The 16,787-nt window shown below is 38.5% G+C and overlaps 1 protein-coding gene across 6 annotated transcripts in view; it reads right to left on the reverse strand.

Moving 5' to 3' along the window:
* The window catches only part of LOC126255010 (carnitine O-palmitoyltransferase 1, liver isoform), a 270,808-nt gene that overhangs the window by 59,225 nt on the left and 194,796 nt on the right, over window positions 1-16,787 (reverse strand). For all 6 annotated transcript variants that reach the window (XM_049955362.1, XM_049955361.1, XM_049955360.1 and 3 more), the window contains 3 exons: window positions 13,116-13,317; window positions 11,267-11,466; window positions 2,366-2,570 (listed from right to left, as the gene is read on the reverse strand). In XM_049955362.1, coding sequence (XP_049811319.1) covers window positions 2,366-2,570; window positions 11,267-11,466; window positions 13,116-13,317 — 607 coding nt within the window. The remainder of the gene's footprint in view (window positions 1-2,365; window positions 2,571-11,266; window positions 11,467-13,115; window positions 13,318-16,787) is intronic.

The raw sequence follows: 16,787 nt of genomic DNA on the forward strand, positions 1-16,787 counted from the left end.
GTCGTTTTTAATGAACACTGTTGCACAATCTTTTTTAAACTGCCAAATGAAAGGTTTGATTGCTGGTTTGACCTAGGGGAACAAACTCTGAATGAACTAAGCCCTTGGCATCAAAAAAGAAAATCAGCATTGTTTTGATGTTTGATTTGACTTCAAGACATTTTTTTGGACACAGTACAGTGGAGAGGACATGTTGCACTGGCTTGACTGTTGCTTTGTTTCTGGCTCGTAACCACAGCACCATGACTCATCACCAGTAATGAATGACCTTTGATAGAAAATCTGGATCAGTTTCAAGGTGTTTCAAAACACAATGTTTCAACTCAGCTTTCCTTTTGATTAGAACCTGAGGAACAAACTTGGCAACTACCCATTTCATTCCCAAATCTTCTGTTAAAATTTGCTGAACTGAGCTCCAAGATAGCCACTAATCTCTAACAGTTGATCAGATGGTCTGTGAGCACAGGCTCTCAATTTTTTTCAATATTTTTGTCCATTCGGGCAGTTGATGGGCGTCCAGAATGAAGTTTGTCATCAATCGACTAGTCGCCATTTCTAAATACAGCAACCACTCATACATTTGAGTTTTCCCCATAGCATCACCTTGGTAAGCTGTTTCCAACATTAAAATACTTTCAGCAGCATTTTTACAGAGTAGAAAACAAAATTTCACAGCTGCACGCTGTTCACTTAAACTTACCATCATAAAAAACAAAACAAGAACAAAACAGCACTAGCAAAAACAATCACTGCAGATGAACAGAAAAAGTGAGGTTGACAACACAGGCGCCACTGAACTGGCAATGAGTTGCGGTATACACTCCTAGTGGCAGAAATGCATTCTACACAAGCTCCACCCATGGCAATGTTATTCTGTGTTTTCTTTTTCCTTTTTTTTGGGTAGTCCTTGTACATGCAAAACAATGGTCACTTGAGTGTGGGCAGAACCTGCTTTCATTGCTGAAGACCACCGTGTGCCATTCCATCTTGCAAGTGATCCTCTGACAGCACCACTTAAGCCACAGAGGTTGATGCTTTGACATGAATGGAAGATGGGATAGAGATGTGTGCACTCTTAGTCCCACTCTAATAACTGGTTCACAACAGTTTGTGTGACATGCCTGGGCTCACAAGCCCTCTTATCTGTGCTGTGGCTGCTGTTAATGCTGCCACTGCTGCCCTTACAATTTGATGTACGTGGCGTGTGTCTGTACTACCCTCCAGGTGACATATGCTGTCATCACATTAAAATCGACATAGTCTTTCCAGGTGCAGCATTTTTTTTTCAGCAGTGTGTTTTAAACTATTAAGGGATTTTAGGTAGCAAGCTTTCAAGTCCCTATTGTATGGTAACCAGGTAAGCTTATAACTAAATGTGAGGGCCACAGCAACCTCGCTGTTTCTTTAAAATTGAGAATTAAGCCCTACATCCTCAACTCAAGTGAGTTACAAAAGAACCGTGAACAGTTAAGAAAGCCTCGGACACAGTCTACATGGTTGATAAATTAAAATCTCTCTTCTCTGTCTATTCCTCCAAACTTTTGATCGTGACCTGCAGCTGATGAGTTGCCATTGCTAGGCTTTACGAGGAAAAAAAATATAGAGAAGTTGTCCAGAAACAAAGAATACAGTCATACTTAAAACACTGTCTTGGATAACACCATTCTCTTGTTCAAAGTGATCTAAGAGGTCATCACCGTTTCCATATTTAAAGTAGCTTGGTTAGGGGAAGGAGCATACAATTGGGGGAAAACATCCTTGAGAGCTCTATTTGTGAGTTGTCTGAGCATACTGTGCCTGCAAGTAGTATCACAGGACTTCTTGATATCAAAAACTTTACCTCTCACATGGTGCTAGTGTATGAAAGACTGTTGTATAACTGGTTCCTGGAGAAGGCATTCTACATCATAATGTGGTTTACTGTTAAAATTCCAAGAGCACTTGATCCTACGAGAGTCAACCAATGTATTGCTTCCTCCTATGTATATATCACGAAAATTCCATGAATAAAAAATTAGAGAGATATGAACCATAAGGAAGCTTACCAACAATCACTGGTCCCACAAATCATTTGCAATTGGAACAGGAAATGGGGGAGGTGACAATGTACCCTTCACCACGCATTGTAAGGTGGCTTGCGGAATGTAGATCTGAATATTCTGGAGCACCTACAGGTAATGTGACTTTTTGTATGTACAGTCACAGTTTGTCTCAAATGAGTGTCATTCACTCTAAGAAAGGATGTTATCCTTTCTCTGTCCACCCAATCAGAAACTGAGCCATGATGATTCCCGCATCTTTGTTATTGTATTCTAGTATATACAATCTACTGTGTATAACTGTATTTCACAATTCATCAGCTTACCTCATCATATTCATAAGGAATATCATCAAGAGCAACAACAAAGGCAGCCCTTTCAATGGCATCTAAAGATTGTCTGTTAGTTCCCTTGAAAAAGAATTCTTTTCGTGTTTTTGACCAATGCGTACGTTCTCCTGCTGTCAGTGCTGCTAACTTTTCTTCTCCAGGTGCTGGCGGTGAAGTGTCTTCTAAAATTTTTTTTATTTGTCTGCAAACAATAGTAACATTTTCCATTTTTAAGTCATATTTGCGTAAAAATATTCAGTATTGGACATAAAATCTTATTTATTAATAAGAGCCTATTAATGCACAAAATGAGCAACAAAAAAGATTAGAAGACTGGCAAATTAACAGCCAGATGACAAATGAAACCGTAACATTGACAACATATCAAATATTATTATGATTAATTAACTAAGTATACATTTCTCTTGGAGATAAAAACAATGACTCATCAAATTTGCAACACATTTAAGGTAACAATGGATTTATTACTAAATACAGGATATCATTTATTATCAAACAGCCCATACTTCCCAACATGTACTTTTGTGATTCTGACAATTTGTTTTATTGCAGAAGTAGTAGAGATTATGTTAGGCAAGAGATGGGAACATCTAATACAGCCTGAATTGGCTCACTTAGCATAAGATACTGAGCTGACAGCAATACATGTTTAGTAACACATAATCCAGATAGCTACAAAAATCAAACAGACAGCACATGTTATGTAACAGAATGACACAATGTGACTTGCAAATTAATTGAGTACCTTTACAGATTGATAACTACATTAACCCTCCTCTAAACTACTGGAGAGACTAGGAAATACCATTTTGGTCCTAGTCTCAATGAAAGAAAAATCCTGATGCTCACTTCCCCCATAGTGGAGAGGGAAACATCTGATACAAACAGCTAATGAGCACAAGGACCAAATGACTTCTGGGATAAGGAACTCACTCTCCCAAGTGCCAATGGTCACTTTGGTGGGCGGATGAGCCAGTAGAGATGTAGGGCACTCTCTAGCCTTAGGAAGGACATTCTCCTAAATACAGAATAACTCTTCACAAGTCAATGCTATAGGATGTGGAAGGCTAGGGGAAACCATCACATTAAAGACCTGCAGGATATCCCAAAAAACAGCAGTTTTGTTTCATTTAAGAAATGAATCTGACGCATGCTTTTGTAAAAGATTCTGAAATAGTACCCCATTCGGATTTCCGGGAGGGGACTGCAGAAGTCTGTGCTTCCAATAAAATAAATGTTATGAAGACTACAAGAAAATGAATTGCAACATGGAATGTCTGGACACTCCTGAGGCGCAGCTAGCTAGAGAACCTCAAGCTGGAAATGATAAGAATGAGAACTGAAATACTAGGAATGCAAGAGTTGAGATGGCTAGACATTGGAGACTTCTGGAGTAGTGACTACAGAGTTATACACAGGGACTGTGCAAAGGAACGACTGGGAGGAGGAGGGGTAGCACTGGTCCTTTCCAAGGATCTCAGATGTCGAGTGGTTGATAACCTACAAATAGGCGGAAGAGTACCACTTGTACGATTGGACACAAAACTGCACGAGACAGTGATAATCCAAGTGTACATGCTGACATCAACCTATGGTGATTAAGTGGAAAGAATGTACAATGAGATAAAAGGTGCTGTAAACATGGTCCAAGGAGAAGGCATAAATGGAAAGCCCCTGGAGATAGGAAGAGACATCAGATTGACTTCATTCTAGTTAGACAAAGGTTCCACAACCATGTTAGAGACTGTAGAAGCTACCCAGGCTCAGACATTGACAGTGTCCATAATGCAGTGACAGGAGAATGTGATCTGAAATTCAGAAACCTGTTGAAATGAACTGTAAGAAATGCAATCTGAACAGAATAAAGGATAATATGTTTATGTTGACATATGAATAACAAACAAACATGGCTACAGTTATTAACAACACCAGAAATGTTGAAGAAAGATGGGAGTCCTTCAAAAGCAATATGCTATGAGTAGCAAACGAAGTAGTAGGGAGACAGATGATAAAACATAACAGCAAAAATAAATTTAAGACGTAACCTGAAAAAAGGCAACACTGAGGAAGGACAAATGCAACATAAGGGCACTGAGGAATGAAATCAATCTTGAGTTGAAAAAGGCTGTACAACAATTCTTGGAGGACCAATGCAAAGAAACGAATGAAATGATCAAGGTAGGAAAGCCAAAGACATAGTAGAAAGGTGGAAGTGATACCTTGAAAAATTGTATGCAGGAAATAATCATGTCCGGGAACTAGAGAACATTGAGGACATTTATCCAGAAGAAGAGGAAGACTATATCTTGTGTGATGAGCTCAACCTTTCAGTCAGGCACCTAAAACCTGGGAAAGCTACTGATGTACCATCAGAACTCATCAACGCTACTCAAGAACAGCTATATGAAGAACTGTCTCATCTCATACAATTTATATATGAAACCAGGGAGCTCCCAACAGACTTTAAAAACTGTGTGACAGTACCAATGCCAAAGAAAGCATCTGCAAACAGATGTGTACAAGATAGGATGGTAACAAACACCTCAAAGATCTTGACCTCTAGCATTCTACGCTGGATAGAAGGCAACATAGATGCAATGATTACAGTCGAACAATTTGGCTTGAGAAAAGGTGTACGCACACAAGAATCAATACTCAGTTTATGATCAATTCTTGAGAAAAGATTAAAGAAGGGTCAAGACACATATATTGCCTTCTTTGTCTTAGAAAAGGCATTCAACATGGTAGACTGGCAACAACTTTTTAAGATGCTGAGAGAGATTGGCATCAAGCATAAGGACAGAAGAGTACTGCAGAGACTATACAGAGAAGAGGACATTTTAATAAGGTGTGGCGAACATCAAGAAGAAGCTACTATTAAGCAGGGTGTACAACAGGGCTGCTCAATCTCTCCTGTCCTGTTCAATAGTTACATTCAGAGGGCAACAGATGAGGCTAGGGAGAGATGAGACATAGGAGGCATTTAAATTCGTGGTATGACAATAGACATGCTGAGATTTGCTGTTGATATTGCAGTGTTAAGTGAAGATGCAGAACAATTAGAAGCAATGCTGGTCCAGATGGAAACCACCCTCAGCTCTTCCTATAACGTGAAAATTAAAAAAGGTAAAGCAGATAAAACGCCATTGCCCAATGTTCACTTAACAATGAGTGACAGGAGACCATCGAATCCTTTGGTTACCTGGGGATTTGGGAGAGGAGACCAAAGCTGTATAGATTAACAGAAGGCCAAAGTAACAAATTAAGAAAGAGTGTCTGACTGATCACTTACAAAAGCCCTGGTATATCCAGTTGCCCTGTCAGTACATTAAAATCCACAATCCAACAATTTAAGAAGTAAGTGTTAGATCATACAAAATCTTAAAAGGTGATAAAACACTTCTCTCTTTGCCTGCTAGATCATTTGGCAACCTTAATTTTCTAAATATCAAATGCAATCAATAACTCACAAGCTCAGCACACCTATAAACTCCCACCACAGAAATCCAACACAAACTGCAATCCCTGCTTAAAGCTTTAGACCTTTCCCAGAACATCTCCCCTGAATCCATTTCCCTCCTCATCCCTATGACACCCCAAATACTGACCTCCTATATGCTTCCCAAAATCCACAAAAACAACATTCCTGGACACCCCATTGCGGCTGGTTATTGAGCACCCACTGAAAGAGTTTCGGTCCTCACTCATCAACACTTCTAACTAATTGCATGTAATCCAGTGTCCCATATCGAAGGCACCAACCACTTCCTTCACCGACTCGCCACCATCCCCACCCCTTTACCTCCTGGATTCTACTTGTCACTGTTGATGCTACCTTCCTATACACCAACATCCCTCCCACCCATAGTGTTACCGCAATTGAACACTACATTCCGCAACATCCTTCAGATTCCAAACCCACTACCTCATTCCTCATACAAATAACTAATTTTTTCCTACCCCACAACTACTTCTCATTTGAAGAGAAGGTAATAAACAAATCTGTGACACAGCCATGGGCACCTGCATGGCATCCTCCTAGGCCAATCTTTTTATGGGCCGTCCAGAGGACGTCATCTTTCAACTTCACCCTGTAGATAGTGCATAGCCAGTCATTGCCACAGTTGCAACACAGTTGCTAACACTTGGTTCAAGAATCATAAAAGAAGGTTGTATACCTGGAAGAATCCTGGAGATACTAACAGGTATCAGATAGATTATATAATGGTAAGACAGAGATTTAGGAACCAGGTTTAAAATTGTAAGACATTTCTAGAGGCAGATGCGGATTCTGACCACAATCAATTGGTTATGAACTGCAGATTGAAACTGAAGAGACTGCAAAAAGGCGGGAATTTAAGGAGATGGGACATGGATAAACTAAAAGAACAAGAGGTTGTAGAGAGTTTCAGGGAGAGCATAAGGGAACAATTGACAGGAATGGGGGAAAGAAATACAGTAGAAGAAGAATGGGTAGCTCTGAGGGATGAAGTAGTGAAGGCAGCAGACGATCAAGTAGGTAAAAAGACGAGGGCTAATAGAAATCCTTGGGTAACAGAAGAAATATTGAATTTAATTGATGAAAGGAGAAAATATAAAAATGCAGTGAATGAAGCAGGCAAAAAGGAATACAAACGTCTCAAAAATGAAATCGACAGGAAGTGCAAAATGACTAAGCAGGGATGGCTAGAGGACAAATGTAAGGATGTAGAGGCTTGTCTCACTAGGGGTAAGATAGATACTGCCTACAGGAAAATTAGAGACCTTTGGAGAGAAGAGAACCACTTGTATGAATATCAAGAGCTCAGAAGGCAACCCAGTTCTAAGCAAAGAAGGGAAAGCAGAAAGGTGGAAGGTTTATATTGAGGGTTTATACAAGGGCGATGTACTTGAGGACAATATTATGGAAATGCAAGAGGATGTAGACGAAGACGAAATGGGAGATAAGATACTGCGTGAAGAGTTTGACAGAGCACTGAAAGACCTGAGTCGAAACAAGGCCCCGGGAGTAGACAACATTCCATTAGAACTACTGATGGTCTTGGGAGAACCAGTCATGGCAAAACTCTACCATCTGGTGAGCAAGATGTATGAGACAGGCGAAATACCCACAGACTTCAGGAAGAATATAATAATTCCAATCCCAAAGAAAGCAGGTGTTGACAGATGTGAAAATTACCGAACTATCAGTTTAATAAGTCACACCTGCAAAATACTAACGCGAATTCTTTACAGACGAATGGAGAAACTGGTAGAAGCGGACCTCTGGGAAGATCAGTTTGGTTTCCGTAGAAATGTTGGAACACGTGAGGCAATACTAACCTTACGACTTATCTTAGAAGAAAGATTAAGAAAAGGCAAACCTACATTTCTAGCATTTGTGGACTTAGAGAAAGCTTTTGACAATGTTAACTGGAATACTCTCTTTCAAATTCTGAAGGTGGCAGGGGTAAAATACAGGGAGCGAAAGGCTATTTACAATTTGTACAGAAACCAGATGGCAGTTATAAGAGTCGAGGGGCATGAAAGGGAAGCAGTGGTTGCGAAAGGAGTGAGACAGGGTTGTAGCCTCTCCCCGATGTTATTCAATCTGTATATTGAGCAAGCAGTACAGGAAACAAAAGAAAAATTCGGAGTGGGTATTAAAATTCATGGAGAAGAAGTAAAAACTTTGAGGTTTGCCAATGACATTGTAATTCTGTCAGAGACAGCAAAGGACTTGGAAGAGCAGTTGAACGGAATGGACAGTGTCTTGAAAGGAGGATATAAGATGAACATCAACAAAAGCAAAACGAGGATAATGGAATGTAGTCAAATTAAATCGTGTGATGCTGAGGGAATTAGATTAGGAAATGACACACTTAAAGTAGTAAAGGAGTTTTGCTATTTAGGGAGTAAAATAACTGATGATGGTCGAAGTAGAGAGGATATAAAATGTAGACTGGCAATGGCAAGGAAATCGTTTCTGAAGAAGAGAAATTTGTTGACATCGAGTATACATTTAAGTGTCAGGAAGTTGTTTCTGAAAGTATTTGTATGGAGTGTAGCCATGTATGGAAGTGAAACATGGACGATAACTAGTTTGGACAAGAAGAGAATAGAAGCTTTCGAAATGTGGTGCTACAGAAGAATGCTGAAGATACGGTGGGTAGATCACGTAACTAATGAGGAGGTATTGAATAGAACTGGGGAGAAGAGAAGTTTGTGGCACAACTTGCCTAGAAGAAGGGATTGGTTGGTAGGACATGTTTTGAGGCATCAAGGGATCACAAATTTAGCATTGGAGGGTAGCGTGGCAGGTAAAAATCGTAGAGGGAGACCAAGAGATGAATACACTAAGCAGATTCAGAAGGATGTAGGTTGCAGTAGGTACTGGGAGATGAAGAAGCTTGCACACGATAGAGTAGCATGGAGAGCTGAATCAAACCAGTCTCAGGACTGAAGACCACAACAACAACAACAACAGAGGAGATCTTCCTGGCCTCCCAAAACACCTCCCCATTCTCATCTCCCACCCTGTTTATTTGCAGCCCTCTGCCAATGCATCCACTTGGCTTTTCCCAGCTCCTCCCCTTTTTTGCTCCTTTTTTCCTCACCTCCCCACCCCACAACCTCCTGCCACTGTGCCTGTTGGCTGTCTAGTCCCTACTCACTCCACCAGACAGCTTTCATACCACTCGTACACTGCTATCCCTTCCACTTCCCAAGCCCCTTCAGGCTGCTACATGCATCCCACACGACAGTTGCATACTGGCCCAAGATGCTGGAGGTGGCGCTCATGTTTGTGTGAGTGCGCTTGCTTGTGTGTGTGAATGACGTGCGTGTCTCTCTTTACTGACACAGACTGATCAAAAGCTTTATGTGGGTGTCATAATTGTGCCTGGCTGCAACTTGACACGTCTTCTTTATGGCAAGTTGCAATCTGCCTTTCCTTACATTATTGTTGCTTTGCAGGTCATTTTAAAGGTCCCTTTGGCATGAATTCATGTTGGGTTTCATTCATCATCCATTTGTTCTATTCCTCTCTCATACACACTTTAAGTGGTTTATTTATCGAGACATCAAGAGACTGCAGTTGTGAAGTAAATCCTCCCAGAATAACAGCAATCACCGTATTTACCTATCTCAATTTCTCTTTCATGGAGTTTTTCAAGTGACTACTAAAGCTAATCTAGTACAAAAGAGAGCTCCTCTTCAATAAGGCACCTTTCTTTCTCTCCCATGCACTGTTCATCCATAATTTTATACCTGTCTTGTCTATCCAACCCTTGTCGTATATGTGAACAACAACACCTGACACTATGTTAGGTTTTGACATTATTTCACTCTTGAAAATGATCACTGGATTAAGTTTAGTACTGTCAGCACACCACAAAAGGACAGCACTGTAGAGTATTTTTTCATGATCATCTGTTTTAATAGATACAGTTTTAGCACCTTTCATATCAACAGTTGTGTTACTCGGTGCATCAAATGTCTGAGGAGTTTTGTTCATATTCACTATTTGGCTTAGTTCCACACTCGTCTTCTTTCAATGTTGAATAATAAAGTGATGGAAAGATAATATTTTCTCTCATACTCTTGTGGCACTTTCTGAGGTATTTTGATTTTGGTTCGCATGTTACGTCCATGATGCTTCATAAACCTAAAGCACCAACCAACTCCACCCTCAACAGTCTTTAAGTTCCACTTTAGCACTAGCTTACGAGTGTGTATTAGAATCATTGCTGTATTAATTCCAATGCCATTTTGATGGTGTACTTGAATCCATTTCAATACATAATTTTCTATTTTTGCCATTTTCCTCTGTTTGCACATTTCGCCTTCCTCATTTTTTTTTCAGTTTTTCTTTACTGGCCTGCAATTCACAAATGGTTTTTTCTGTTGTTAGGGGCCAAATGCAGCTCAGCTGCTCTGTTTGCTTGTTGTTCTGTCTACACTATTAATTTTAATTTATAGCCTTCATCATATGAAGACCTCTTACTTTTTCCATTACAAAACTAGTGACTAATGAAAATATTGCACTATTATTGATAATACAAATCACTTTCAGTTCAAATTCCCTGGCACTGTAGACTGCACTGATGCATGATAGGCTAGATAGTGTTCTGGGTTTGTGATGGCAGGTCAGGAAGTAGGCAGTGTTAGCAAACTTGTCAATCCCTACAACAACTCATGTTCGTCTCATCAGTGCACTGGTGTTGCCAGTTTAATACAATTTTGCCAGATAGAGGAATGTTTCCTGCAGCATCAAATATATGGCTATTTTTAAGACTGGTGGGAATTTTAAATCAAATAATGGACTTTTTATATTAATTTCTAGTATAAGACACACCTGAATTTTGGAGCAAATTTTTCAAAGAAAAATGTATGTCTTGCAGTCCGAAAAATACAGTAATCGTTTCATCTTATATTGCACAATCCACAGTTACCATAAAATAATAGTACACGAGAGTGACAAATACTCTCCTTTTCTCCAAAAAGACAACAGTTTCCTTCTGGTGCACTTCTCTCTCTTCCTTTTACATCTATATTTCTGTGTAATAAAATTTTCTAAAATATTATAAATCTCACTGCATAATATGCCATTACAACTACCAAATGAATACTTTTTGATTTCTTACATTATTATTAGTTGAAATATTTCCTTTTACTTGCTTTGCCAATGTTAAATATTCCATGACAGACTGTCTGACTTTCATCTCTATTTAGTTGGAGACGAGAAAGAAAACTAATGATGGGGCAGGCAGCATAACTTGGAAAAGGTGCCTGTTAGTTATGCACAAGTCAGAGAGAGAGAGAGAGAGAGAGAGAGAGAGAGAGAGAGAGAGAGAGAGCGCTTAATACACTATTTAAAATATGTACAGATATGCTTACATTTCTATTTCACATGGTCTCAAAATACGGCGTTGATAGTAAATTGGCACCTTGAAGTAGCGACCACGATGATACACAACAATGTGGTTTGAATCATTATAATGCACAAGGCGATCTGTTTCATCTCCAGGAACTCTGGTTGTATTAAACATTCTTTCATATTGCCATGAACAAAGTGGGACTAAGCCCTGTATAAGAATCTGTATAGGAAGAAAGAATATAACAATTACTCAAGACATATTGTAAAAATGGAAACCGAAGCCAAGACAACAGGTCTCAATGAATCTAGAAATTAACAGCTTAGCAACTGTAAACAAATAAAGAAAAGCAGTATTTCAGTTTTAAGAGACATACAATACGTTTAGTGCCAAATGACCACTCGATTTTAAAATCAAGATGTGAGAAATTATGAGGCATACAGAGGAGAGCTGGAAAACCTTCAGCTCTCAGGCTTACATTGTTTGTCAAAAGTTCAGAGCATGGATCCCGCATGCACAAGTATTGCCACTGGTTATGATTATATATTTAAGATGAGTGGTCATCTAATATTCTTATAGTAGTATTTTCTGTATTCTGTCTCTTCAATTTTCATAATAGAAACATCTATAATTTCAAAAGGCATATATCAAAATTAATTCTTTCCCTTGGCTGTCGTCTCCCCCCCCCCCCCCCCAAGGGTTCAACTTAAAATGGGAGAGGAAAAAAAAAAAATGGAACAGTATGCACACACGACAAGGACAACATGCAGACATGCTGCATCATTTTCTGTGTCCACACTGCATTCGTCTACCATCAAAAACTACAGTGATCATATTATCCTCATCTTTGCCACAAGCTGTTCAATTCTGTTGTGTTTTAATCATTTCATTGAAACTCCACATTTGCACTTGAACTATGACTTACAAAAGAACGATGGTGCGTTAAGGAATAACATACAACACAGTAACTTCAGTTTTGGGAAAAACACCACTCTAAATAATGCACATGTTGACACCCACTGTTTCAAGTAGATGTTTAGTTTTTTTGCTCAATAGTACTTAATTTATGACTCTTTTGAGTCGGAAGGTCATAATTGTCTATTCCATGGTATCATTTTTATTTTCAGCAACTTGTGCTTCTGCAATCTTTTTGACTCATTAACCTTCAAACCTCAAACAGAAATGCAAAATTTGAAAGATAAATAACCGTGATATGTGGTGCAATAGACACATCTCCATATTTTAAAATCATTTTTATTCATTGCTAGAGCTGACAAACTCCCCTTGTAAGAAACAATAATTTAATATCAGGTGTGCTTCCCCTTACATATTAAACCCATACAGCTTATGAAGATAAAAGTAACATTAAAATAGGGGAGACATACCGGCAGTCATTCTTCCCACACTCTACGCAAGAATGGAATAGAAAGAAATAATATATGCAACAACAAATAACAGCTCTACTACACACTTCACAGTCACTCACAGAGTAACAAAAAGACAAACTTCCATTTCAAGAGAAAACAGAAAACATGACACTAACATAACATAAATTTCAGCTATACTGAATATACCAGCAAACATCTGTCACTAGCTTCTGTTGAAGCATCAAGACAGAAAATATACACAGCAGCACTTTTGAGAAGTATCTGCACTTGTGTTGGCAATCAGTTTTTTTACTGAATACGTGTAAAGTTTATCAAAACATTTGGTAAATTTTGCAACCAAAACCTGATACACTATCTATCTTCACTGTTTCATTCACTGTTTCATAATAAATCATGTTTCCTTGTATCAATTACATTTTTTGACTAAAATCATACGAGGCAAGGATCAAAAATGAAAAAATACAAATGGGAAAAAATACTTACTGGCTCCAGCTCCTGTCTCTCTATAAGTCTTCTGAACTGTAGGCAGCCATGAATTAATGTGGCTGCTCGTGCAGCCTGCACGTGTGTTGGGTACATGAGAATGGCATCAATACCATAAAAGTTTGAGTTCACCATTAACGGTGATCTTCCCCTAAGGTAAACATATTCTTCCCACCAGTCAGACACATAATTTGTAGACCACCTGAAACATAAACAGAATAAAACAGTTAAATGTATGTTATAAATTCTATTTTCATTCACTAAAATTATTCATATTTTTGACACATCTGTTTTCACAAACTTAGGAAAATTTAGTCTTTATATATAAACTATTAAGTGGACTTGGTTTTCCAAATAATCATAATTTTCTGATATCCATTACAATTCATATTATTGTCACCTGTTATGCTTTCTTTAGTTTGAAAGTTAATTTATTATCCTGTAAGATGATAAAATAAATGAGAGCTCTGTAACAATTATAATAAAAATGCAAAGAAGTGTTATGCTATTTAGATGACTCAAAAAACTGGTGAAAAATCTTGTGTCAAAGTGACTGAACAGGGAACATCTGACTTTGCTCATCTTAACAGGAATCTAATGTCCAAATACTGTATCATCTCAAACTGAATCAGTTCTGTCTATGTAGTAATCACAAAAAGAGAAAATGTTTTGTGGAAATTTTACTCATCAGACACTATAAAAGGATAAAAAGAAGAACACAAGAACTACAATGATCAGTGAATGGCCGTATAGTGACAGTTAAAAGATCTCAAATAACTGTAGCACAGTTCCAAATCTGTAGATTAAATAAATGATGAATTTAAATCAGTGGAAAATGAATATTTTTTCTTGAGTTTTTGCAAAATTGGAATGATTTATGTGCAAGTTCAAATCTATGACAAAAATCGAAGAAATAATAAATTAATGTGATTAAGTCACAAACAGCTGCACCCAGCTTCAACTTAAGGGTATTTTCCACACACAATGCCTCCAACTTGCTCATTTTCATTTTGCTACATCAACTGATATGGGGCGTACTTAGGAAAAAATCTTAATCATTTTACTAACAAGTATCCATGAGGAAACATGTTTTAAAAACATTCTTTTTGGAATGAAATACAATTTATTGTTTCTCTTCAGTCGTAAGGCAGAATCTTTTAAAACATATTTCCTATGGACAAGAAGAATGAGATTTCATAATGCCAAGTCACTTCTAGATGAACGTTCAAAGAGGTATTATACTTCCAATGATTCAATTTTGTTGTTGATGAACAAAATAAATAATCTGGCCAGTGATGCTAAACTGAGAAGAAAAATGGCAAATGAAATTGTCACTGACCACAGTGAAAGTAGCAAGTCTTGGTACATGTCAATGCTTTCAGAGTTCAAAAACAAAGGCTTTCACATTATGTCAATTATGCATATAAATACAAAAAAAACTCTGGTTAAAAATTAACTGCAATACTCACTGATCATATCAGTAAGCTGACAGCACCACATTAATAGACAAACTGTGAAAATAGATTTTGTATGTTCTCGTCTTCCTCTGATCTGTAAGCCAGTTCACTCAGCCAGTTATGAGAGAGGCCTACAGTTTAATGCTGAATCAAAAGTATGGTGCAACTTAACATTTTCTTATGAACATAAAGCAATGTTACTGGTAGAGGTGTGAAAAGCCATAAAAATTCAAAACCCAACTAGGGATCATGAAGCTTTTAGTTAGTAACCTGACATTCAGCAATTAAGCTATTTACCTCATTCATCTACAGCTCTATAAAAACAATGTCTTGCTTTGTCTGGTTACGTACATTGTTCTCCCAGAATAGTCCATCTTTTTTAAAACTTTTTTTTGCTGAAATACATATTGTCACTGAATATGATCTGTCCAACAAAAACTAACCTCATTTTTGGGTCATTTGAAGCTTTTTTTTATTTAGGTAATGTTATCAACCTCGACAAAATAACACAGAATTTTTTATAGCATAAGACAATTTAGTGACTTTAATTACATAAACAGAAATAATAATAATAATAAATAATAATAATAATAATAATAATAATAACTACAACCATGGCATACTGTCTTACAAGTGCCTTAAATTCCTTGTCTGTCATGAAAAAAACTTTTTATGAAATCCGTGGTTAAATGCGTTGTAATTCATTTATAAAGAAGAATTATGTAAAAAATCAATGTCTCAATTATTTTCATCTATTATTTTAATATTAGTGTTCAGACGTTCCCGGTGAATTAGTTACCTGCATAAAAGAGATCAGAAATTAGTTCTGTATATTCAATTTAACCTTGCCAGTGGGTCCTGTGACATCATCTCCGAACCTGTCATCTCCATAAGCTTGGAGAATTGAGACTTGTCAGGTACAAATGGACTTGACCAGCATAGAAAGAAGAGTGAGTACACAAGTATAACGGAGGACTAGCTGCATTGCCACTACATACACAGCAGGTAGGCATAAATGCCAGAAAAAGACTTAGTTGCAGTTTTCTACATCAGGTGCAAATCTGACACTGTTAATGCAAGAAAAAATGTATAAAAATGTTTCAGACAGTGGAAAACCCAGGATGGAATATAACAATATTAGAGAAGGAAAGTTGCTATTCAGCATATAGCGGAGATGCTGAGTCGCGATAGGCACAACAAAAAGATTCACACAATTATAGCTTTCAGCCATTAAGACCTTTGCCAGCAACACACACACACACACACACACACATACACACACACACACACACACACACACAAATGCAACATGCACACAAGTCTGCAGTCTCAGACAATTGAAACCACAATGTGAGCAGCAGCACCAGTGCATGATGAGAGTGGCGACTGGGTGGGGGTAAGAAGAAGGCTGGAGTGGGGAGGGAGAGGGATGGTACAGTGGGTGTGGCAGAAAGTGAAGTGCTGCAGTTTAGATGGAGGGCAGCAGAGAAGGTGGGGAGGGGGATAAGTAGTGGAAAGGAGAGAAATACAAAGAAATTAAAAGACTGGGTGTGGTGGTGAAATGACTGCTGTGTGTTGCTGTAATGAGTACAGGGAGTTGGTTGGATGGGTGAGTACAGTGACTAACGAAGGCTGAGGCCAGGAGGGTTACGGGAATGTAGGATATACTGCAGGGAAAGTTCCCACCTGCACAATTCTGAAAAGCAGGTGTTCGTGGGAAGGATACATATGGCAAAGGCTGTGAAGCAGTCATTGAGATGAGGGATATCATGTTTGGCAGCGTGTTCAGCAACAGGGGGGTCCACTTGTTTTTTGACTACAGTTTGTCGGTGACCATTGATGCGAACAGACAGCTTGTTGGTTGTCATGCCTACATAGAATGCAACACAGTGGTTGCAACTTAGCTTGTAAATCACATGACTGGTTTCACGGGTAGTCCTGCCTTTGATGGGATAGTTCGACAAAAACAAGGTTTCTACAGTTGTTCAATGGATGTTTAGAACCAAGTACAGTAAGAAGCCACCAACAAGGAAGGCCATTTACCACTGGCACAACAAATTTGTTACAATGGGTTGCTTGTGCCCGGCAATGAGAGGCAGACGTCCTAGTGAGAGTGAAGTGAATGTGGAGCGTGTACGAGAGACATTCATAAGGAGTCCAAAGAAATCGGGGCGTCGTACATCCCGTGAAATCGAAATGGCTCCAATGACTGTGT

The sequence above is a fragment of the Schistocerca nitens genome, chromosome 1 (genome assembly GCF_023898315.1).
Source record: "Schistocerca nitens isolate TAMUIC-IGC-003100 chromosome 1, iqSchNite1.1, whole genome shotgun sequence".
NCBI classification, from domain to species: domain Eukaryota; kingdom Metazoa; phylum Arthropoda; class Insecta; order Orthoptera; family Acrididae; genus Schistocerca; species Schistocerca nitens.